We start from the raw sequence: 23,950 nt of genomic DNA, 5'->3' as shown, positions 1-23,950 counted from the left end.
ACAAAGAGGTAGGCAGAGTGTCTCTGAAAGAGGTGAGTTGTGGCTGTCACATTTAATTATTTCAAAGGAGAGGAGGCGTTTCTGTGGTGGCTCAGCTGTTAGGAACCTGACTAGGATCCATGAGGATGAGGGTTCGATCCCTGGCCTCTCTCAGGGTTAAGGATGGGCGTTGCCTTGAGCTATGGTGTGGGTCACAGATGCAGTTCAGATCATGCGTTGCTGTGGCTGTGGCATAGGCCGTCAGCTACAGCTCCAATTCACTCCCAGCCTGGGAAATTCCACATGCCTTGGGAGAGGCAAAAAAAAAAAAAAAAAAAAAAAAGGCTAGGGATTTTGTCTTCTTTTGTCTGTAGATTCACAACCTCAGGGAGTTTCCCTGGTGAAGGTCGTCCCCCCCACCCCTCCCACCACCACTCCTCCTAGGAGGGCATAGAAAGACGGAAGAGGCTGGGCAATACAAGTTGGTGGGTGGAAGTTTTAGTAAGTAAGGGAATTTATATAGGTGGTCTTTCTTGGGCGCTCACCCAGCAGAATCTTAAGGGTTTATAAAGAGGCCTTGAGGAGGAGGTGTGCGTGTTTAAGCTACCTCAAAACTGCAGGTAGTTTCAATAACACAGGCTGCATCCTCTCAAGACAGAATCCTTCAACTAGTACCTGGCACAGAAAATACATTACAAGGACAGAGGAAGGGGTAGGAGCCTCTAACTGCCTTGATAAACCTGCTATGGCGTCCAATCCATGCCCAGTACTCACTGAACTGAATTGTTAGCTGGCTGTGATTCTGTTTAAATGGAAGATATGCTGGAAGTAGGAAACCGAGATTATCGAGGGCTGTGAGAATGCAGGCTCCTCCCTCTGCTGGGACACGCGGTAAGGAACCCTTCAGATTTGGTAAGGCTGTCCTTGCGGACCTGGATGATTTCCAGGAAAAAGCCAAAGCCACAGAAAAGAGCGAAAACGCCGCAACCCCGCCTCCGGAAGGTGCCTGCTCTCGGCTGGCAGCACCGACCCGAGTCCTTCCAGGCACTTCCGCTCGGCCTGCAGCCCGCCGGGTGGGGGAAGGCCACGCCCAGTTCCTCTTCCGGGTCTCTAGCTACTGCCACGAAGGCAGCATGTCAGGCTCAGAGTTGCGCGCGGCGCTGGAGCAGCGGCTCAGTGCCCTGGCCATCCGCACAGAGATCGTGGAGCACCCGGAGGTGAGGCGCTCTCGGTGGGACGGCTGCAGGAGTGGGTGGGCTCCGCTGCAGCGTCTGTCCCGCGAAGTCGCTAAGGCTAGTTGGCCCAGGGGTAGTGTACCTTAGAAACGTACGTTTTAAGGCATTTGCCGGGATCCAGACTACATCAAGGGACCAGAATGCAACATCAAAGGCCTGTCCACGTGGGCCTCGTATTGTAAAAAAGGTTATGTTTTCCTCTTGGAGTGACTTGATTTTCTGTGGAGAACTAGTGCAACATATTAGGAACTCGTGTGGAACTCGTTAGGAACTGGTGTGGGATGTTAGTCAGTGTGTCCACTTTATGGGTAGATACATTTGCCCAGCAGTAAACTGCTTCTCCAGTGGCTATGATGTATCAGGCATCATGCATACATGACACCAAGATATTTTTATTTATTCATTTGTTTTTGGGGCTGCACCATAGGCATATGGAAGTTCCCAGTCCAATGGGAGCTAGAGCTGCCAGCTACGCCACAGCAATGGCAGGATCCGAGCCACGTTTGGGACCTACACCACATCTCCTGCCAATCCGGGAACTCCAACCCACTGAGCGAAGCCGGGGATTGACCCTACATCCTCATGTATACTAGTCAGATTCCTTTCAGCTGCGCCACAACGGCAACTCCAGAGTTTGGTATTTTTAAACATAATTTAGTGTATTGATGGGCAGATACTCTGCAAATATCTCACCTAGCCAATATGTAACCTGAGTAGTGTAGGGACATAAAAGTTTTTGCCGGAGGCTTGAGTAACAGCTAAATGATAATTAGCTAAATATGGTGATGGTTTTTAAAGGGTATAGAAATACATTAAAACTGTGTCATTTTCCATGACCCTTCCCTTTCCCTTATTTTGGCTTTCTCTGGCCACATTTGTGGCATATATTTCTCAGGCTAGGGTCCAATTGAAACTACAGCTGCTGGATTACAACACAGCCACAGCCACATCCAACATGTCTGCGACCTACGCTGCAGCTCACAGCAATGCTGGATCCCTAACCCACAGAGTTCGTCCAGGGATCAAACTGGCATCCTCATGGATACCGGTTGGATTCTTAGTCCACTGAGCCACAACGGGAACTCCCTTCCCTTCCCTTATAGTCCACATACTCTTCCTGTTTTTTTACTTTGTATATTGGGCAGGTGTTCCTGCCCTCTCACCTCTGCAGTTATCAGTAGAGGGGAGTTTGTCACATGGTCTGGATGTAATGGAATGCCAAGAAATCGGAGTCTGGGCTGCTATAAACTTTACCAAATTTTAAGGGAAAAACAAAGGATTTTAGGAATGTGAAGGCGTGGCCTAAGAGAACTGGCTTAGAACAGAGAATAGAGAACTGGCCTAGGAGAAGTTGCTTAAAGTCCTGAGATGAGATATTATTGGGTAATGGACTGGGAATAGGTCTCTACCAGTGAAATCCAGGGCACTTGAGTAACCTGGATTTTAACCTTGCTGTTTTCACCCATCAAGCAAAATACATACAAGTGTAGTGTGCAGTATGTATATACATGCATGTTTTTAAACTTCTCATGTGATATCTTACAGGTGTTTACAGTTGAAGAAATGATGCCTCATATCCAACATTTGAAAGGAGCACATAGTAAGAACTTATTTCTTAAAGACAAAAAGAAAAAAGGCTATTGGCTGGTGACAGTTCTTCATGATAGACAAATCAATTTAAATGATCTTGCCAAGCAGTTAGGTGTTGGGAGTGGAAATCTGCGGTTTGCTGATGAAACAGCCATGCTAGAAAAACTGAAAGTTGTCCAAGGCTGTGCGACACCATTGGCACTCTTCTGTGATGATGGAGATGTGAAATTTGTTCTGGATTCTGCTTTTCTGGAAGGTGGACATGAAAAGGTATACTTTCATCCAATGACCAACACTGCAACCATGGGACTGAGCCCTGAAGACTTTCTCACATTTGTAAAGAACACAGGACATGATCCCATAATACTAAATTTTGATAAAAACTAATTAGGCTAATGCTTAAAATACATTTATTCCTGAAAGGTGATTTTCTTGTAATTTATAAAGAGCATTAAAAGTCATATAATATATATAGCACCTTGATTTGGGGACTACCTAAACTATTTTAGGGGCAATATTTTACTTACTTTTTTCTAACGGCCTCACTTGCAGCATATGAAAGTTCCCAGGCTAGGAGTTGAATCTGAGCTGCAGCTGCTGGCCTACATCACGGCCACAGCAATGCCAGATCCAGACTGCATCTGTGACCTATACCGAAGCTTGTGGCAATGCTGGATCCTTAACCCACTGAGCAAGGCCAGGGATCAAACTTGCATCCTCATGGATACTAGTAAAGTTCTTAACTCACTGAGCCTCAATGGGAACTCCCATCACTGTATTTTTTTTTTAAGATTTTTTTTGGCCACGCCTTGGACATGGGCCAGGGACTGAACCTGAGCCATAGCAGTGACAACGCTGGATCCTTAAGCTTCTGAGCCATCAGGGAACAATACGAACATTTCCTTTTAAAAAGATGTATTAAGCTAGTTTTATCCAGCCCAGAGTCTCTACCCTTCCCATCCCCCATGATAATTATTCATTACAGGAATGCCTTCAACAATTAAGAATAAATTAACTAACATCAAAACTAAAATTGGGAGCTTCTGTTGTGGCTCAGCAGGTTATGAGCCTGACTAGTATCCATGAGGATGTGGTTCAACCCTGACCTCACTCAGTGGGTTGAGGATCTGGCGTTGCCATGAGCTGTGGTGTGGGTCACAGATGTGGCTTGGACCTGGCAGCTGTAGCTCTAATTCAACCCCTAACCTGGGAACTTCCATATGCCACACGTGCAGCCCTAAAGAGCAAAAAACAAACAAAACAAAACAAAACTAAACTTAGTTCGAGCTTCTGCTGTGGCGCAGAGGGCTAAGGATCCAGTGTTGCCCCACAGCTGGGATTCTTCCAAGATCCCTGATTCAGGGACCTCCATATGTTGCCATGGCTGTGGCCAAAACAAAACAAAGATTAGTTAACTGCCTAAGATTAACTTACGTCTTCTATAAGGTATTTATTAGAGTTGAAAAAATTGCTGGAGTTCACTGTCGTGGCGAAGGAGAAACGAATCCCACTAGGAACCATGAGTTTACGGGTTCGATCCCTGGCCTCGCTCAGTGGGTTAAGGATCCAGCATTGCCCTGAGCTGTGGTGTAGGTCACAGATGTGGCTTGGATCTGGAGTTGCTGTGGCCGTGGTATAGACTGGCAGCTGTAGCTCCAACTAGACCTTTAGCCTGGGAACATCCATATGCCTCAGGTGGGGCCCTAAAAAGACCAGAAAAAAAGAAAAAATGAAGTTGCAAAAACAGCATATATAAAATTATACATATGATAGTGTACATACAAGGAAAAAAATCACAAGGAATGTGGGAAAGGCTAGGGGTCGAAATGGAGCTGCAGCTGCCAGTCTCCGCCACAGCCACAGAAATGCAAGACCCGAGCTACATCTTCAACCTCTGCCACACCTCATGGCAACACCAGACCCTTAACCGACTGAGTGAGGCCAGGGAACGAACCCGAATCTTCACAGATGCTAGTTGGGTTTGTTACTGCTGAGCCACAAGAGGGACTATGTTGTTGATAGAGATTATATCTTTGAGGAATAAGGATTAAAGAATAAGAGTTCAAGAGTTCCTGTTGTGGCTCAGCAGGTTGAGAACTATGTGGTGTAATCTGTGGCATAGGCTGTAGATGTGACTAGCATTCCATGTTTATGTAGCTGTGGCATAGGCTGGCAGCTGCAGCTCCAGCAACAATTTGACTTCTAGCCCAAGAACTTCCTACGCCACAGGTATGGCCCTAAATCAAGAGTTCCCTAGTGAGATAATCAAACAGAGGCAAGGGCAAAATCTATCACTGCATGTTTGTTTCTAAACCATTGATCTTTTCAGTGAAAAATAAACTTTTTATAAAATTCTATCTTTAGAAAATTTTAATTTAGAAAAACAGCACAGAGATGGAAGATGTTCTGTTATCATTATACTAATGAAATTACTTTTTTTTTTTTTTTTTGTCTTTTTAGGGCTGCACCCGAGGCACATGGAAGTTCCCAGACTAGGAGTCAAATCAGAGCTGTAGCTGCCAGCCCATGACACAGCCACAGCAATGGAGTATCTGAGCCACGTCTGTGACCTACACCACAGCTCACGGCAACTTTGGATCCTTAACCCACTGCATGAGGCAGGGGTTGAACCTGCATCCTCATGGATACTGGTCAGGTTTGTCACTGCTGCTGAGCCAAGATGGGAACTCCTGAAATTACATTTTAAAACTCAGTAGCAGAATATACACAAAGAAGGTCTTTGTGCAGAGGTTAGAAATGTGAACATGCCTGAACAAGTTTCTTCTGTCCTCTAGGCTGTATTAAATTTTATTCATCCCCTCTCAACTATGGCATTCAAAACACTATAAGAACCCAGGGTTATATATTGTCAGTTGTCACATAGAAGCTAGTTCAAAAACAGAGGAAAATTTGATTCACTTTTTACCTCACTTAAACAAAACCCTGACTGAGGGTCTGACGATAACATATTTTCCTAAAATTGAACACTCAAAAAATAATTGGCATCTGGTAGAGATATTGTACTTAATTTGGGGCAATTTGCATTACTGAAAGGCAAAGTAAGAGTAAAACCTGTTGTTTTTGGATATATATATATATATATGATTAGAAATTATAAGTCTACTTATGACAGAATTTTATATAGAATGGATTTAAGAGATGAGTTAGTAAATAGTTTCCACAAATGATAACCTTATTCTGAGGTGCCATGTTAGTTTTTATTTACTTTGTACTGTGTCCCTAAGAAAGGAAGTTTTTGGTTGCTCTGTATACAAAATGAAAATTTAATGAACAGAATCAAAAAGACACTGAGGACCTTAGATAACTGGTTTTCCTGCCCTCCTCATCTTATGGCGAAAACAGGCCCAGAAGGACTGAACTGCCCTAGGACAGACACATGGCTGGTTGCCGTCTCTAACATTCTGCCTCCCAAAGTCTAAAAGTGAAAATGAAAATGAAAGAGATTGATTTGTACAATCTATTATTATCTTTAAGACTTTTGTGACTGACAAAACTGACTCTCCTCTCTTTCTCCCAAAACCTCCAATATTCATTCCAAAGTGATTAGGACAGAATAAACAAGGTTATGGGTTACGTCTGAAAATAGGGCAAAGGGAAAGGAAAGACTAATACTCAGCTAAATTATATTGTTATGATTTCCAACCACTTGTCATATCACCTCTTTATTTCTTTTTATATCAGTTTGACAAGTGAATGTTAAACCAACTTAACTGTTTGAGGAGAAATAAAGTTTAAAAACTAAGATGAAAAATACTGTTTTAAAAAAGACAAATCAGCCAAATGATCATGTCTATTTGTTATGAACTGGATTTTTTGTTGTTGTTATAAACCGTGGCTTATATTAGATATAGCCAAGTAATAAACATTTTGCTATTCAACTCCAAATCCCTCAGTAGCATTACTTTTAAAGGAAATGTAACAGCTTTTATATTATTTGATTTGGTATTTAATAACAGTTATAAGTACAATGGCAAACACTGAAAGAGAGAACTCTTAGTAGAAAAGAAAAAGACAATTTAAAATCAGGTTTTTTAAAAGGGTGTTATAAGTGCAACTTTATCCATAAGCATTCCTTTTAAGGCATTTTCATTGTTGTCCAAATAACATGTACATCAAGGTTTATATTATAAAATGGGCTCCTTCTGTATTATTCATTCAAGGCTTAAAGAAAAAAATACATCTCAGGACTAAGTGAAGAGGAAAAGAAAACACAAAAATTCACCACTTTTCTCATAAAAAGTAACTTAAAATACAAAAGTCATTTAGTATACATTATTACTCCTCATTGTAACTCCAGATTTGGTACAGTATCTTTTTCACTTCCTGACATTAACTGTTAAGACAGTGCAGGTCGTAACACTTGTGAGGTGGCTGCAATTCTGTACTATGCACAGTGATTTTTAGGCTCTTACAAGTGCCTTGCATGAAAGGTGCTACATACAAACCTGTTTCATGAACTCTTTGGTAACCACCAGTTGAAAAACTTGGACCAAACATTTCTACATTGCCAGATCTGAAGCACTTTAATGGAGCTCTGGGAAGAAGCTATCACCCTGTATATAAATTCTTCAATTTCCTAGAGGGGTTAGGTATTGACTTAGAATAGAGACAGATAATTAAAAGCATGTCAGGCTCCAGTCAGGAAATTGGCCCCTGTGACTTTTTTTTAATTGGCTATACTATTTTGTTTGGCAGAAGCCGTTTAAGGGAGAAGCATGACTGCATACTAAGTTTGCTTCTGATGGTATCTTTTGGAGACAGTAAAATATTCATGTGGTTAGTCCTTTTTTGAAATGGTATGAAAAAGACAATGAATGTAATTGTGACTTCCTACTTATGCAATTTCAAGTGTTGTCTTGCTGCATTTTCTCAGTGTCAGCCTATTCAGGTTCAGTACTTCATAGGCTACCCTTAAGCATTTTCTAATTGAAGTAATAACCTGCGCCTTCAGTCAGCGGGTTCTCTATTTTAGGATGTTAGTGTCCTGGGGAGATCAAGCTGTGATATCATTCACCTCATTGGGTTACCTCCTACTCATTAAGTTTCAACTTTCAGTTAATGTCCTGGGATGTGTCCTAGTTGTGCAAATTAGATGCTAGTTAATATAATACTAAGTTACCCACTTATTGTATTTAGCTAAAACATAATTTCTATATTTACTTTCAATTTATCCACCTAAAAATGAATTTACATTTTTTACATGCAAGTGTCTCTCGACTGCCATGACACCCATTATCAATCTGATACTTGAATCTTGGGAGTCATCATGGAGACAGATGTTTCAAAATCTAGAGAACAGGTTCTAAATATGTCTGTCTGTTATGCAATACTTGTATTTTAGTAAGAATCCTTTGTATTTACATTTATATAGCACCTTTCATCCAAGAGTTTAAAAGAGATTTAACTTACAGCATTATTTGGTGGCAAACCTAAGTTAATGGTGGCATTAGTTAAGTCCAAGTTCTCTAACTTCCACTTCAATTCCTTTTCAACTATACATGGTATATTTCTTTTTCATTACTGGTCTTTCTGAAAGTAGACTGAACAAAAACACTGTTACTGGCCTACCAAAAAGAGAGAAAGAAAAAAGGGTGCAAGATGGGAGAGATGAGATATTTCTCACAGCTACCAGATTAGTGATGAAACACACAGTTAATAAACCACATACTAGGGAATTATTCCAAAAAGAGTTTTAGAGCTGGTAATGAGAGCCTAAGAAGTATACTGTTAAAATTTAAAAGTCAGCATATTTCTCATTTCAGACATTTAAGATTATTTTGATATTTATGTTAAATAATGAATTTGCATTAGTAAGTATCACTGCATTATTTTGATTTCATAAGAAAATAAAACTGTGATATAAAATTGGAACTACAAAAAAACGGATGTTTCCCTGGGTTAACTAAATTTACTTTTTGTGCTTCTTTCAAATGTTTACGGTAACAAATGCGTACAAATATTTCAAAAGTACCGATAATAGTTATCAACTTTAATGTAGTATTATAAAGGACAAAAACAGAAAAACTCTTACTAATAAGTGGTAACCTTAATAATAAATGAGTTCCTGGCAAAATGCAGATCATAGTAAATTATTTACATTATTTTTGCCATAAGAAAACTTCTTAAGCAACAGTCAGCTCTCAAGTTAAAAAAACAAACACGTATATAACTCAATACTAAAGAAGGGAAATGATTTCAAACACAACAGCTCTATCTTGGGAATGTCATTTGCTAGAAAAACTACCTTATGAAAAAAAATTTCAGAAAAACACACTTTAATTACCTTGGATCCATGTGTGAACTGCTTAGTGTTGCTTAGTGGGGGACATGGAAAGATTAATATCACTGTAAATTCTCCTATCTCAGACTTTTCAGAGTTATCTCATAAACTGAATTTCTTTTGCAGTGCATCAAGATAACTGGCTTAAAAAAGAAAAGAATACCAACACATGCAGTCTGCTAACCAAATAAGGCTCTGACATGCCAAAACAATGTTCTCTGTATCTTGATATATAGTACATTCCACAACATACTACAGCATTTAATTTAGGTTTACACAACTAAATATAAATGGCTAGATTTTGGCTAATACTTAGCAGAAGCATTAAGCAAACATGGATAAATTCATGAACAGATGATGAAAGAAGTAGATTGTTCTTGGAGTACTTCTTGAAACTTTAAAACACTTGGTCCTTAGCGAGAGAATATCCTTTATTCAGTAGATCTTAACAGTACAATGTATAGTAAGTCACAAAAAAACCTTCTAAAAATTTTGGCAGTTGACTCCAGTAGTGCTCCTTGATTCAAGGAAGTAATGAAGGTTTGTATTTCTTGCCTGCTCTATTCACGAAGGATTATTTAAAGTCTCCTTAAAGAGTTTTTAAAATGTTTCCTATAGTTGGGTGTCTTGTTACTTCAGAAATAAAGGCTTCACACTGAGAAACTGAAGGACACTTTTCTCTCTGTATTTAGTTGGAAGGTAGAAAGAAGAAAGAAAATGTAAGAAAAGCTTGAAGATAAGAGATACAAAATACAGAGTAGTCACTAAAAGAACAGCATGCACCAGATACTTATATAGAGATGAGAGTGACAGAAAGTCAGAAACAATTTTTCTTTGGTTCCTCATAGAAAAGACATTTAATCTACTCTCCTTAATTATTAAGAATGTTGCATGGAAGCAGTGAAAACACTGGATCCTTAACCCACTGCACCACCAGGGAACTCCAAGAAAAACAATTTTTAAAGATACGTTTCCTGCACTGATGGGCAAATCTTTTGGGAATCAACTAATTTTTAAAACTTTTTCTTTTCATGGCTGCACCCGTAGCATATGGAAGTTCCCAGACTAGGGGTCGAAATGGAGCTGCAGCTGGTGGCCTACACCACAGCTGCAGCAACACCAGATCCAAGCTTCATCTGCGACCTACACTGCAACTCATCACCCCAGACCCTTAACCCACTGATCAGGGCCAGGGACTGAACCTGCATCCTCATGGATAATAGTCAAGTTTGCTACCACTGAGCCACAATGGGAACTCTGGGAAATCAACTAAACTTGATTTACTGTTAAGACAGAAAGTCATGAATTAAGCAAGCAATATTTACATCTGTTAATGCAATGTGCACTTGTTCTTATACTTAATGCAGTTAGTTTGTATAAATGAGACTAATCTCATTCACATTTTAAGCAAGAAACTCACCACTTGGCCCACATGTCATGTAGTGGGTAATACAATTAGGAGCTTTGTTGCTCCCTAGACCTGCTTTTTGAATTTCTGCTTTCTTGTACTTTGTCCACATCTGCAGGAGAAAAGCATTTCATGTTATTTAATAAAAGGCTAAACATAACACAATTCATGAAGATAAACTAAAAAGCTCACTGAGTAGGGCAAGAAGGAATCTAACTCTGCAAATGCTATTCATCTGAGAGACATCTCATTACTGAAGACTAATTTTTATATTTTAAAAACTATAAATAACATACTTATGTCCTTTTAGTGACAGGTTTACTTACTTATATTTACTAAATTGTTATGCATAGTTTTAAAGTAAAAAATAATCTTGCATGCAGCTGCAGGAACATCCACAATGAAAAACATTTGTATTATTTACTAAAAATAAGCCAGGGCCCAAGGCATATTTTATAGGTAAATAACATAGCTACTTACAGTTAAGGCTAAAATTGCTTTGTTCAAAGGGACCTAATAAATTTACAGTGTCACAAATAGTAACAGTATAATTTCTAGAAACCTAAGCCAGGAATATGAAAGCTATTAAATTTCACCTAAAATTAGGGTACTAATACAGGCATACCTCAGAGTTATTGAAGGTTTGGTTCCAGACCACTACAATAAAGTGAATATAGCAATAAAGCAAGTCACATGAATTTTTAGTTTCGCAGGGCATATAAGTTGTGTTTATACTGTAGTCTATTAGCATTATATCTATAAAAAATGTGTATCCTTTAATTAAAAAATACTTTATTACTAAAAAAAAAGCTAACCATCATCTGAGCCCTTAGCAAGTCATAATCTTTTTGCAATAGTTATATCAAAGACCACTGATCACAGATCACAACAAATATAACAATAATGAAGGAGTTTCAAATATTTTGAGAGTTACCAAAATGTGACGCAGAGTCAGAAACTAAATAAATGCTGTTGGAAAAATGGAGCTGATATGCTTATTCAATGCAAGGTTTCCACAAATCTTCAATTTGTGTTAAAAAAAAAAAAACCCACAGTATCTGTGCAGTACAATAAAACAAAGTGCAATAAAACAAGATATGCCTGTAATCCTCTACGAACCCGTAGGTTTATCTATTTTTTTTTTGTCTTTTTTTTTTTTTTTTTTTTTTTTTTTGCTATTTCTTGGGCCGCTCCCGCGGCATATGGAGGTTCCCAGGCTAGGGGTCTAATCGGAGCTGTAGCTTCTGGCCTACGCCAGAGCCACAGCAACGTAGGATCCGAGCCGCGTCTGCAATCTACACCACAGCTCACGGCAACGCTGGATCGTTAACCCACTGAGCAACGGCAGGGATCGAACCCGCAACCTCATGGTTCCTAGTCGGATTCGTTAACCACTGCGCCATGACGGGAACTCCATGAACCCGTAGGTTTATGGAGATGTCTTGGAGGAAAAAAGTTGCTCAATGGAGTCAGAGTTGCTTCACTTTTATCTTTAAAAACTATCTAAATAGATTTCATTTATAGAAAGTATTATGTTAATTTAAGTTTAGGAAATATTAGCTCTATATTATTTCTGAGGTTCTTCCCACTGCTCAAGATTTCATTCCAAGTGCAATCAAGAAACCTAAGTAAAACAGTATTTGGGGAGTTTTTCATGACTCCACAGCTGGTGTCAGTTTCTGGAGGATGTCAAACCTGTATTCTAAGACAGTCCTCAAGACACATAACATGTTATGTTAAATATCTGTCTTACATGCACATTGTGTATGTTCTTTTTGAAAACATGCTGTACGTGTAACTATAGCCATTTGGGTTAGAAATATTTCTTTCCTGTGAGTATTGTAAAATAATCACAGCTTTTACTATACCAATGCATGATTTCTCAATGTATTTTTGTTTTTTTGCTTTTTAGGGCCACACCTGCAGCATATGGAAGTTCCCAGGCTAGGGGTCAAATCTGAGCTATAGCTGCTGGCCTATGCCCTAGCAATGCCAGATTGAAGGTACGTTTGTGACCTACACCACAGCTCACGGCAATGACAGAGCCTTAACCCACTGAGCAAGGCCAGGGATTGAACCCATACCTTCATGGATACTAATCGGGTTTGTCACCACTGAGCCCACCAGAACAGGAACTTCCTCAATGTATTTTTATAAATACATTTAATACTTTAGGTTTAAGGTGTAAGGCCAGACTAATCTAAAAAGCTGAAATGGTTGTGAAATAATCCTTGACTCAATGTGGAAAAGAAATCAAACTAAGTATTACATTATTATATATGGCCCCATGTAATCTCACCTACATTTACCATTAAGTTTTATGAAAAAAGGGACTTCAAAAAACATTAGAACTGATTGTGAAACAATTGACAACAGAACAGAATGATATGTTCATGTAGAAAATATATTAGGTGGTGCTAAAAATATGAAAAATTTTTATTGTGTTTATTTGATTACCCGTTCTCAAAATTTTTTTTTTTTTTTTTTTTTTTTTTGTCTTTTTGCCTTTTCTAGGGCCGCTTTCGCAGCAAATGGAGGTTCCCAGGCTAGGGGTCTAATCAGAGCTGTAGTCACTGGCCTATGCCACAGCCACAGCCACAGCAACTCAGGATCCCAGGCTAGGGGTCTAATCGGAGCTACAGCTGCCAGCCTACACCACAGCCACAGCAATGCCAGATCCTTAACCCACTGAGCAAGGCCAGGGATCGAACCCGCAACCTCATGGTTCCTAGTCGGATTCGTTAACCACTGAGCCACGACAGGAACTCCCTCAAAACATTTTTAATACGAGCTGGCTATGAGAAATGAAGTATGGTCAAAGGTATAAATGGAAGGGACCTAGCCTCTGAAACAATCTTATATAAGTACAAGAAGATGGCTTAATTTACAAAGGATACAAATTTCTTTCTTTCTTTTTTTTCTTTTCTTTTTTTTTTTTTTTGCTTCCACCCATGACATGTGGAAGTTCCCAGGCCAGGGATCAAACCTGCACCAGAGCAGCAACCCAAGCCACTGCAGTGATAATGCCAGATCCTTAATCTGCTGTGCCGTAAGAGAACTCTAGGATACAAATTTCATTAAGCAAAGATTATCTATAAATTCTTTTTTTTTCTTTTTAGGGCTGCACCTGCAGCATATATGGAAGTTCCCCGGCCAGAATTTGAATCAGAGCTGCAGCTGCTGGCCCACTCCACAGCCAAAGCAATGCTGGATCTGTGACCTATGCTGCAGCTTATAGCAATGCCAGATCCCTAACCTACTGAGTTTTAGGCCAGGGATCGAATCTGCATCCTCATGGATACTAGTCAGATTCTTATCATGCTGAGCCACAATGGGAACTCCATATTCTCTTTTCTTTGGCTCAATTAATAATAATAATTTAATATAACAACATACATAAAGTTATAACTTTCTTTTGGGTATCTAAGTTTATTATTTTTTAATTACTCAATGAATTTTATTACATTTATAGTTGTACAACAATCATTTCTTCTCGATGCCAAGTTGTATTACTATCAGTAATATTTAGGATGAATCAAGGTGGTAAAAATATTGCAGAGACAGAGCTAAGACATACTTCTTTAGAACTAAGTGAATCAGGGTTATGGGTTTCTTATGGTTTTTGTTTTGTTTTGTTTTATTCTAGGAGTCAGAGATTCAAGTTTAACTGATTTTGCTTTAAAAGTTCTATGACTTCCACAAGATAATTTTAAAATTTATGAGTCAGAACTGACAAATATTTTCTCTTTTATGACTATTTTTTAGCTAAGAGTTTGCATTTATTTTTAGTTCTAAAGTTTTTTTTCTACTAAAAACATATTCATTTGTTTAAATGGTTAAAAATACTAATTTTACATTTTAATTTAGCATAGTGTACTAATTTAAGAAAATTCTGTTTTAGGGACAGACATATATAATTGAGTAATAAATAAATTATAAATTGTAACAATCTTTACCACTTTTTTAACTTGTTAACCTTTCAGACAGAAGTAAAAATGCAAATTTCCAACACACTGAGTATGATGTGCTTTATTTCTCTTTGATTCTATATTATTTTAAAAAAACCTGAAAAAACTACTGTTAACTGATTCCAAGTAAAAAAGTCATCTTGAAGAAAAGATAAGTGTTTCAGCTCTTATATTTATCAGACAAAGAAAGTGAAGAAAAAAAAAATAGAATACAAATGCTCCTAGCCACCATATAAGTCACATTTAAATTTGATGCTTTTTTAAAAGAATTACACTAAATTTATATGTATTAACAAAAGTTTTAAATCTGTAACAATTTTATAAATATGGGCACAGTTAATATTTGCTACATAAAGTGTTGACTTCTTAGCTATTTCTTTGAAAATAAATAGCAGAGAGAGGCATAATTAAGTGGCAAAATAAAATGACATCTTATAAACATAATTTCCTTACTAATAGTGTACATGTGCAATATGAACTGCACATTCTAGGAAAAAAAAAGAAAAGACAGAAAGAGAAGGAAGGAGGGAGGGAAAAAGGGAGCAAAAGGGAGGGAGGAAGAAAATGAGCATTCTTTTTTGGAAGCAACAAAATAAATATGACTTGGAAATGACTTCTTGGTAATTATAGCATGCAACCATTTTAACATTCTTCTAGGTATCAAAATAACAATCTCTTACTAGGTGACAAGAAATGTGAAAGAGGAGCTTGTATTGTTAAGGTTTTTAAAATCATGCAGAAAATGTACAATGCAGTTAATATTTCATGCAAGCTTTCTTGTGGTTACACAGTCTCATTTATATACATGCCACAATATACATCTGAACACTATGCCACAATTTAAAAATATAAATCTAGCCAAATGTTACTTTCCAACAGCAGCTCTTCCAATCAGATTAGAGAAGCATAGTGCATATGAAATGACATCATACACATTTTGTGCAATTTTTATCATACACAACCATACTCATACCAAACAGTTTGATTATCCTCAGAAACCAACAATGCGGTTTCTGTGTCCTTAGGATAGGGACATGCAGGAGTGATAAGATCACTGCTATCTACAGAAGACTGTGAGTTACTATTACTACAGTTCTGACTATCATAAAACTGCTCGTTATTTTTCCGTACAGCTTTATCCAAAGAAGCAGAAGCCTGGTCAATTACTCTGGTGACTGATCTGGGAGGCAACCCACTTATGTTACTGACTAATTCTGTATTTAGAGATAAAAATGGCTGAGATGGATAAGCCACAGTAAAGGACTCTAAGCTGTCTTTAGCTGATATTCCAAGTGCATCATTAAACATATTACTAGTGGCAAAAGTTTGGTTTAGAAAATATGACTTTTCTGCTCTTAAGTTTCTGGTCTGGGCATATGGAGACTTGGGCTTGTCTGTACCTAAATTATTTTGTGCTTGAGAGCCTACAGGATATGCTGGACCGTGAAGTGTATGAGAGGACCACGGGTATAAATGGTACTCACTAGATGCTGCAGTGATGCTGCTATCAGCAGTAGCTGGTGGTGAATCAACTGACATAGGTAGTCTACTGTCTTTTGTCAAAAAATCATGGATACTTGTCCTTCGAGTAGTTCCTTCGGCAGTAGAGATCACACTGCTTGCACGAGGTAAAGTGGCATAAGGATTACTATCTTTTGATTGTCGTGACAGAGAAGTTTCTTTTACTAACTTTATCTTTCCTTGAGTGCCTAGTGTAGACTTTCCTGAAGAACTAATGAAATAGGTATCTTCAGTCTTTTGAGGACCAGGTCTCACAAACTGTTCAGGCTTAGTTGTCCGTCTGTCATAGAAGTCTCCAGGAGTTTTTCCACTTACTGACCTGGCCAGACCACAGCTAACTGGTTTGTTTTTTCCCAAAAAGTCAGAAGATACAGACAAACTTTTCATTACTTCATCTAAAAGATTCTCTTGACTTGAGGGCTTTATCTATTAAAAAAAAAAATCAGAGCAGATTAGAGAATACAGCCATGCTTTTTTAATTCCCTGATAGAGGAGCCTGTACAATAAAAAACTGCTAATGTCCCTAAACACTCCTTAACTTAAAAAAAGGCTCTAAAGTTCAACCACAGAAATTTAACTTGTAGCGTCCATCTAAATTAGGGTTACCATAGATAAAACTCACCTGTATTGAGGTAAGCTTGTTGCTTTCTTCCAAAAACTGTTGTAGAGTAACAACTTCACTTCCAGGGGAACCACTTTTGATCTTGCGATGTGCTCGACTCTCTAGTGTTTTGTGCTGGAGCACTGGACTTGATCTGGTTTGTCTTTTCAAGTACTGGATTGGACTGCTACCACTGCTGGACCAGGCTTCATGCTCATGAAGCAGGCTAAATTCTCCACTGCTGTGGCTTTGTGGCCTGCTTTGGATATTAACTGCACCTGCTTTTGGAGTAAATGGTATGTTAAGAGTTCAATAACTGAACTGAGATTAAAACTATGTAAGTACTGACATTTGTTGACTGGATTCTTGTGAACAGTCAAACTGACTTTGACAGCTTTCTTTAGACATGCTTAGTAAACCATGTTAATCTTTCATTAGTCTAACAACTGTTCACCAGAGCCTGCTTCAAGGGCAGACTTGCCTTCACCACCATACCCAGAGCCTAACCATACAAAGCAGGCACTCAATACATCTGATAAGAAAGCGAATGAATGAATAAGTGAATAAGACATTTTAAAAAATTCAAGTTCAAATAATTGTAAAAGGCCTCACAATTTAGAACAAAACATGATTACATGAATTTTAAATTATTTGAGAATGTTAAAATCAAAAACTCTCTTGAAATGCTAAAAATTCTTTTTTAAAAATTTTATTTATTTTTTTTAGTGGCTGCACCTTTGGCATATGGAAATTCCTGGGCTAGGGGCTGAATCAGAGCTGCAGTTACGGGCCTATGCCACAGCCACGGCAACATGGGATCTGAGCCGCATCTGTGACCTATAATGTATATTGCAGCAATGGTGGATCCTCAACTCACTGAGAGAGGCCAAGGATCTAACCCGCATCCTCACAGACACTATACAGGGTTCTGAACCCACTGAGCCACAAGAGGAACTCCATTAAAAAATTGTAATTTTTGACTTTCTTCTTTTTATTGGCCATACCCATGTATGCAGAACTTCCCAGGCCAGAAGATGGAACCCACACCATAGCAGTGACCCAAGCCATAGCAGTGACAATGCCAGATCCTTAACCAGTAGGCCACCTGGGAACTCCCATTTTCTGATTTTCTGTGAGGTCTTTATTCCTTATTTGAAGGCTTCTCTGTTCATCCTAAATGAATATCTGGACTATCTGATTCTTCTTGCTTTCCACTCTTGGCATGGTGTCTATAGAGCCTCAAGATTCAGTTGAGGTTGAACTACTATACAAAATGCAAACTACTAGTTCTGGGAAAAAGCTTCCTAAAGTTTATGCTATTCCTTAAGAATGCTTATTCATTTTGATCAATTGCAAACTGTACGGATACAGCATCAGATAGAAAATGCAACTTTTTACAAGGAGATCCTGCTGAGTAGCATTGAGAGCTATGTCTAGATACTCATATTGCAACAGAACAAAGGGTGGGGGAAAAATGTATACATGTAAGGATAACTTGATCCCCTTGCTGTACAGTGGGAAAAAAATAAATAAAAAAAAAAGAAAAAGAAAAAAGTAAAAAAAGAAAATGCAACTTTCCATGGTTTCCTAATCACAGAGAATAAAGTGGGTCATGAAAGATTTTGGCTCAAGCTATGTGACATTTTATAGAAAAGAGATTTTCTCAAATTTTCAAATCAGAGAAGACTTCTTCACATTTTCAGACTATATTTTTTAACAGGATACAAGAACATGATTTTATATATTTTTTTTAGGGCTGCACCTGCAGCATAGAGAAGTTCCCAGGCTGGGGGTCGAATTGGAGCTACAGCTGCTGGCCTACACCACAACTACAGCAACATGGGATCTCAGCCACATCTGCCACCTATACCATGCCTCATGGCAATGCTGGATCCTTAACCCATTGAGTGGGGCCAGGGATTGAACCTGCATCCTCATGGATGCTAGTCAGATTCGTTTCTACTGTGCCACAAAGGGAGCCCCAAGAACATAACCATAAAGACAAAAAATAATCTTTCCTTGAAATCGGATTTTCCTGTTCACTGCAACAGAGCATTAATAAAATAAAATTACAACTGAAATAAAATGTTATAAATACGAAAAAGCAATAGGACAAATGCACTCATTATAATTTAAAAATTCCGGACTGTAGAGAAAAACCACTTTAACAAACTTTTTTTTTTTTTGTCTTTTTCCTATTTCTTGGGCCGCTTCCACGGCATATGGAGGTTCCCAGGCTAGGGGTCCAATCGGAGCTGTAGCCACTAGCCTACACCAGAGCCACAGCAACGCGGGATCCGAGCCGTGTCTGCAACCTACACCACAGCTCACGGCAACGCCGGATCGTTAACCCACTGAGCAAGGGCAGGGACCGAACCCACAACCTCATGGTTCCTAGTCGGATTCGTTAACCACTGTGCCACGACGGGAACTCCTTAACAAACTTTTTAAATCTATTAAATAATTCCTGAGTAGGAAGTATACCTTTAAAGAAAAAGGTATTAATTAGTCAATGCTTCCAGACATTTACATAAAAACTTCACCTTGGAGGCAAAAAATACCTTGAATTTTTTTTTTTTTTTGGCTGTGCTCTTGCATGGGATCAAACTTGTGCCACAGCAATGACCTGAGCCATAGCAGAGACAACACCGGATCATTAATCTGCTGAGCCACTAGGGAATTTCACACCAATTTTTTTTTTTTGTCTTTTCAGGGCTGCACCTGTGTCATAAGGAGGTTCCCAAGCTAGGGGTCAAATCGGAGCTGTAGCCTCTGGCCTATGCCACAGGAACCCCAGATCTGAGCTGCACCTACACCACTGCTCACGGCGACAATGGATCCTTAACCCAATGAGCAAGGCCAGGGATCAAACCTATGTCCTCAGGGATACTAGTCAGACTCGTTTTCCACTGAGCCATGACAGGGAACTCCCAAACTAATTCTTTATATGAGCTAAAATGCATCTACCTGGCTCTTGCTACACTTACAGGTCCACAATTTTTTTCACATATTAAAAAATACAATTCCCCTTATTTTACATATAAATTAAGCTAAAACACTTTCTGTGAGTTCAGTGTGTAGATATCAGTGAGAAAATAAGGACAACCATTTTCATGACAAAGACAAAATGTAAGTAAAATAAAGTCTTACAGATACCTTTTGAAATAGAAAGGTTACAATAAAAAGATTTTATCTGTGAAGATGAAAAATGGAAACCAAAATAACTGCTCCTGTTTTTACATTTGTACACATTGAAATACATTTGTATTACAATGTGAAAGTATAAAATATTCCAAGGAACTATGTTCCAAACATAGATGATTTGGATTTCATACTTTACCCTAGAAACTTCATCAATCTCCCGCTTTAAGATCTGGATATGGATGGAGCATATTAAATTTACCTACAGCATACCTTTGACTTCATGGAGTGAAGCATTATTATTGCTATTGCTAGTGGATGTTCTGCCACTATCAAGGCTGGCTGGTCTCGAAGCTAAATGAAAAAATCAGGAGACAGTGACAAAACTTACAGCTGAAGACCGTGAACTTTACATTCTGATCACAGAATGCTTTGAGGAAGCAATCATGCACACTTTCACAGGCTGAGCATGCCCACACAGAGTGGGATCTTAGAGTTAAGAGGGAAAAGGCATTTCCAGATAGTTTAAACCTTTGAGAAAAGGATACTTCTGAGACAATAGTTGAGATTCAAAGAAAGGAAGATAAAGTGCATAACTAGATATGGAAATGGATTTCTAGATGGATATCAGGACTATGTTAGTTGAGCGAAATGACATGCCAAAAAAAAAAAAAAAAAGGCTAGTGATTAGGTCACTTACAACAGATCAGACAAGGAACCCTGCACATTACAGAGATGCCACGAATAGGAGGAATATGAGCATCTGCAAAATTAATGTCCTGTATTGCTATCTGTATAAGGGAAACAACTGCACAGTTAACACGGCCCTATTCTACTTCTTAAAGTCCTGCTTATATACGTAATTCCTTTAACATGTTATCCATTTTTTGTAAATAATTTAGTTTGATGAGATATGATTTTCCAGATAGAAACTAAAAAATCTGAAATGCTCAACAATGCAGGAAATGTGGTTTCTTCAGTTTATCCTTTACCAAAGGAAGTATTTTTTGAACCAATGGTAAGAAGCATCTCTTGTAACTTTATTTTTTTTAATTTTTTTGTCTTTTTGCCTTTTCTAGGGCTGCTCCCTCGGCATATGGAGGTTCCCAGGCTAGGGGCCTAACGGGAGCTATAGCCGCCAGCCTATGCCACAACCATAGCAACGTGGGATCCAAGCAGCCTCTGAAACCTACACTACAGCTCACAGCAACGCCGGATCCTTAACCCACTGAGCGAGGCCAGGGATCAAACCTGCAACCTCATGGTTCCTAGTTGGATTTGTTAACCACTGAGCTATGACGAGAGCTCCTCTCTTGTAACTTTAACATTATGCCAAAATGGCAACAAAATTACCTTTAAGCATTGTGCAGGTATACTTTATAAATGACCTTGACTAAAACAGAGACTATTTTAGATGAAGCAATAACCTTGAAAAAAGCAAAAGAGAGTATTAGGTTTAAAGAAATGGCAGAGGTAGCTATGAGATGCAGGTTAGAGAAAACATGCTTGTTGGCAATGCCACATTCACCAGGTCAATGCAAGAGTCTTAGAATTCTCATTCTGTATGTAAAATGTACTCTCTAAATAAAATTCATATCTTACCATGAACTCTTGATCCCGTACTAGAATCATCACTAATACCTTGTGGACTTACGTCTTCAAAGGATGTAGTATCTACATAAAATAGCAAAATGGATATAAAAATATTTTTAACAAAAACTATAATATTTTATCTATGCAGAATATGGAAATTCTTTTTCATTCACATATAATATATATCTTGATTTAACATATTTCATAGCCTAAACCAGAAACTGGAACTAGGAGTAAGAAAAAGAAGAGCTCTGATGTGAGAGTTGATTTGTTTAGGGATAACACCAGAAGCACTGAAACAATCTCTCTGTGACCCTGCAAAGCAAAGCAAGAGCCTGGATTGTTCTATGTGGTCCTCTCTGATGTCATAATGTTTTTAGGTTTTTTGTGTTTTTTTTTCAAAGCTATCACTCTCTCCTTTTCTCATTTTTACTTGATTTGCTTTTCCATTTCTTGTTGGTTCATTAGCTGTTTCTTATGAAAGGCCTAGGAAAGATTTTTTTTTTAATTATTTGTATGATGTTTAAATTTTTGAAATGATTTGAAAATTCCCTTAGCTCAAACCTAGATTGTTTCGATAATTTTTTCAGGTTGCTGCTGTTAAAAAAGTGTACATATGAAAGTCAAATTAAATTTCCTGTTGCCAACAGTTACAGCACAGTGCAAATAGCAGACGGCCTATACCTTTATTATTAACCAACTGCTTGGATCTGAAGCCTGTAGAAGAGTTGACAGCTGAAAAGTTGATGGCTGTAGTAGAGAAGGCCATAGCTCCCAATTCTTTTCTCCTTTTACCCGTTGAAATATCATCAGGAACCTCCAAATTCTCAGTACTACCTGTCCACTGTCCTCCTGCTAGGACCATGGACTGCACCAGGTCATTCATGGCTGGGATGCAAATGAAAGCAAATGAATCAGCATGGTTAATGTATCTGCTCTTATTTCTATTTTATATTATAAATGATTTGATTATTTTCTATGGATTAATGCAAGTGAACATGAAAAACTAACAAAGGTCATTTGAATTATGACATGCATTCAGCTGAATGAAATGAGTAGGCCAAAGGCTGATCAACTTCAGCAAATATTTTTACCTCCCTCCACCCCCTTTAAAAATAGGGAAAGGAATTTTACTCTGTACAACTGCCATGCTTTTGAGCAGTGATGTGCAATATAATTTGAAGCCTTCATAATGTGGTTTTGTGGTGACAAAAATGGAATGAATAAAGGTAAGATGGAGAGCAGTTCTTTACAGCACTACTGAAAATGATAAAGAGTCCTTGGTCAGAGCAGGTTACTGAAGAAATTATTCATTTTATGAATCAATTAAGTATACCATTCAATAAAAACCTGAAAGAGAGGATATCCAAAGTAACAGACATTTAATGTGATTATAATTACCCATTCCACTTAAAAAAAAAGAGAAACTAGAGTATTATTATATTATATAAAGAATGACAAACATTTTCAAGGGTTACAGGCCATTTTATTTATTTATTTATTTAATCCTAGTTCATTAAGGAAATAAATTCCTAATGCTAAAGGTTTTGTTATATTTTCTTTAAGTAAATTTCTTTGGGAAAAAAATCTCTATGGCATATAAAATTAAAGGTTTTTTTTTCTGCCAACTTTTAGAAAGCACTAGAAATTTACAAGTATATTATACATATGAATAAACATATGCATGTATATGTATAAGTGAACATACATATAATGCAAATTCAGTGCCAGTTTTGAAAAAAAATATTCTTCCAGCTCCTTCTATTAGAGGAAGACTGCACTTTGCAAAGTAAGAAAATTGGCACAGTCCAGAGAATGGTTAGTGAAAAATTAGTAATGGAAGCCAGTGTAGTCATTTGAAAGAAGCTGAACTGTCATAAAGTCTTACACATGGAACGACGGTAGCAGGCCTTCATTTTGTCTTTATCCTTCGGTCTGTTCCTCAAAAAGGGCAGTCTTTTCAGTGCAACCACTTTAATGTCAGAGCATGAGGAAAAACAGAAACAGAAAAATGAAAGAAAAAAGGGAGAAGAACAGATGGGAGTTAAATGTTGAAATTAAGGACAGAAATGAATGTCTGAGTTTCAGCTATGTAAGCTATACTAAAGCTATTATTCTCATGCTGCTGAGTGATAATGAAATATGAAATATGTACTTTGATAATTTAAAATACTTGGAAAGGCAGTGAAGACAATGATGAGGAACATATACTTTGAAAGCTTGCATAAAGCCCTACAATTATAGAAACTGATTAGAATTACTTACTGAAAAAACAATTTTCCTAATTAATTTGTAAAGATGAACCTTTACTATTAAGTTGGTGGGCTACACAGTATGCATGTTAAAAATGTAGAAGACTTTTTAATCCTCTATTTTTTCTAACTTTTTAAGTTACAAGGTTTTATTTTAGAAAAAAATAATTTAGAAAATGTACATCCTGTGAAAGTATTTCACTAAAATACCTCCACAAAAACTAAGATGTCCAGGGAATGTTTAAAACAATCAAAAGAAACTTAAAAAAATTTTTCATTAAAAACTTTCATTATTTTCTTAAACCTTAATAAAGAAAATAGGCAGTTAATTCTTTGTTTAAACTGAATTCTACTGCATCAT

The 23,950-nt window shown here is 37.9% G+C and overlaps 3 protein-coding genes across 10 annotated transcripts in view; 1 reads left to right on the top strand and 2 right to left on the bottom strand.

The window, feature by feature from the left end:
* Positions 1-1,005, bottom strand: part of MTIF2 (mitochondrial translational initiation factor 2) — a 41,839-nt gene extending 40,834 nt beyond the window's left edge. Inside the window, exon 1 of one of the 2 annotated variants that reach the window (XM_021087524.1) lies at positions 754-1,005. The gene's annotated coding sequence lies outside the window, so the exon portion shown is untranslated. The remainder of the gene's footprint in view (positions 1-753) is intronic. The other variant, XM_013996153.2, reaches the window with a different exon arrangement.
* CCDC88A (coiled-coil domain containing 88A) overlaps positions 1-23,950 on the bottom strand; it is a 160,120-nt gene that overhangs the window by 22,541 nt on the left and 113,629 nt on the right. For 2 of the 7 annotated variants that reach the window (XR_002342712.1, XR_002342713.1), the window contains exons 26-32: positions 23,226-23,309; positions 22,022-22,225; positions 21,347-21,418; positions 20,018-20,098; positions 16,625-16,884; positions 15,966-16,428; positions 10,526-10,625 (exon numbers count right to left, since the gene is read on the bottom strand). Coding sequence is in view for 4 of the 7 variants with exons in the window: in XM_021087519.1 (XP_020943178.1) it covers positions 10,561-10,625; positions 15,966-16,428; positions 16,625-16,884; positions 20,018-20,098; positions 21,347-21,418; positions 22,022-22,225; positions 23,226-23,309 (1,229 nt within the window). In the remaining 3 variants the exon portion in view is untranslated. Of the gene's footprint in view, positions 1-6,727; positions 9,788-10,525; positions 10,626-15,965; positions 16,429-16,624; positions 16,885-20,017; positions 20,099-21,346; positions 21,419-22,021; positions 22,226-23,225; positions 23,310-23,950 lie in introns of those variants that run through there. The other 5 variants (XM_021087519.1, XM_021087520.1, XM_021087522.1 and 2 more) reach the window with 5 other exon arrangements.
* LOC100514282 (prolyl-tRNA synthetase associated domain-containing protein 1) lies at positions 1,044-3,278 on the top strand. The gene is made up of 2 exons (XM_003125134.6): positions 1,044-1,196; positions 2,760-3,278. The coding sequence occupies exons 1-2, from the start codon at positions 1,113-1,115 to the stop codon at positions 3,189-3,191; spliced, it is 516 nt and encodes a 171-aa protein (XP_003125182.3). The 5' UTR covers positions 1,044-1,112; the 3' UTR covers positions 3,192-3,278.

This window comes from Sus scrofa, chromosome 3, assembly GCF_000003025.6.
Source record: "Sus scrofa isolate TJ Tabasco breed Duroc chromosome 3, Sscrofa11.1, whole genome shotgun sequence".
Taxonomy (NCBI): domain Eukaryota; kingdom Metazoa; phylum Chordata; class Mammalia; order Artiodactyla; family Suidae; genus Sus; species Sus scrofa.
The sequence above is the reverse complement of the archived record's forward strand: the minus strand, read 5'-3'. Positions and strand labels throughout refer to the sequence as shown.

What these genes read in the sequence shown, in the direction of transcription:
- LOC100514282 (XM_003125134.6), top strand. Translation starts at nt 1,113, where the DNA reads ATGTCAGGCTCAGAGTTGCGCGCGGCGCTGGAGCAGCGGCTCAGTGCC. An exon ending in AGATCGTGGAGCACCCGGAG is followed by an intron (nt 1,197 to 2,759) that starts GTGAGGCGCTCT and finishes GATATCTTACAG; the next exon opens with GTGTTTACAGTTGAAGAAAT.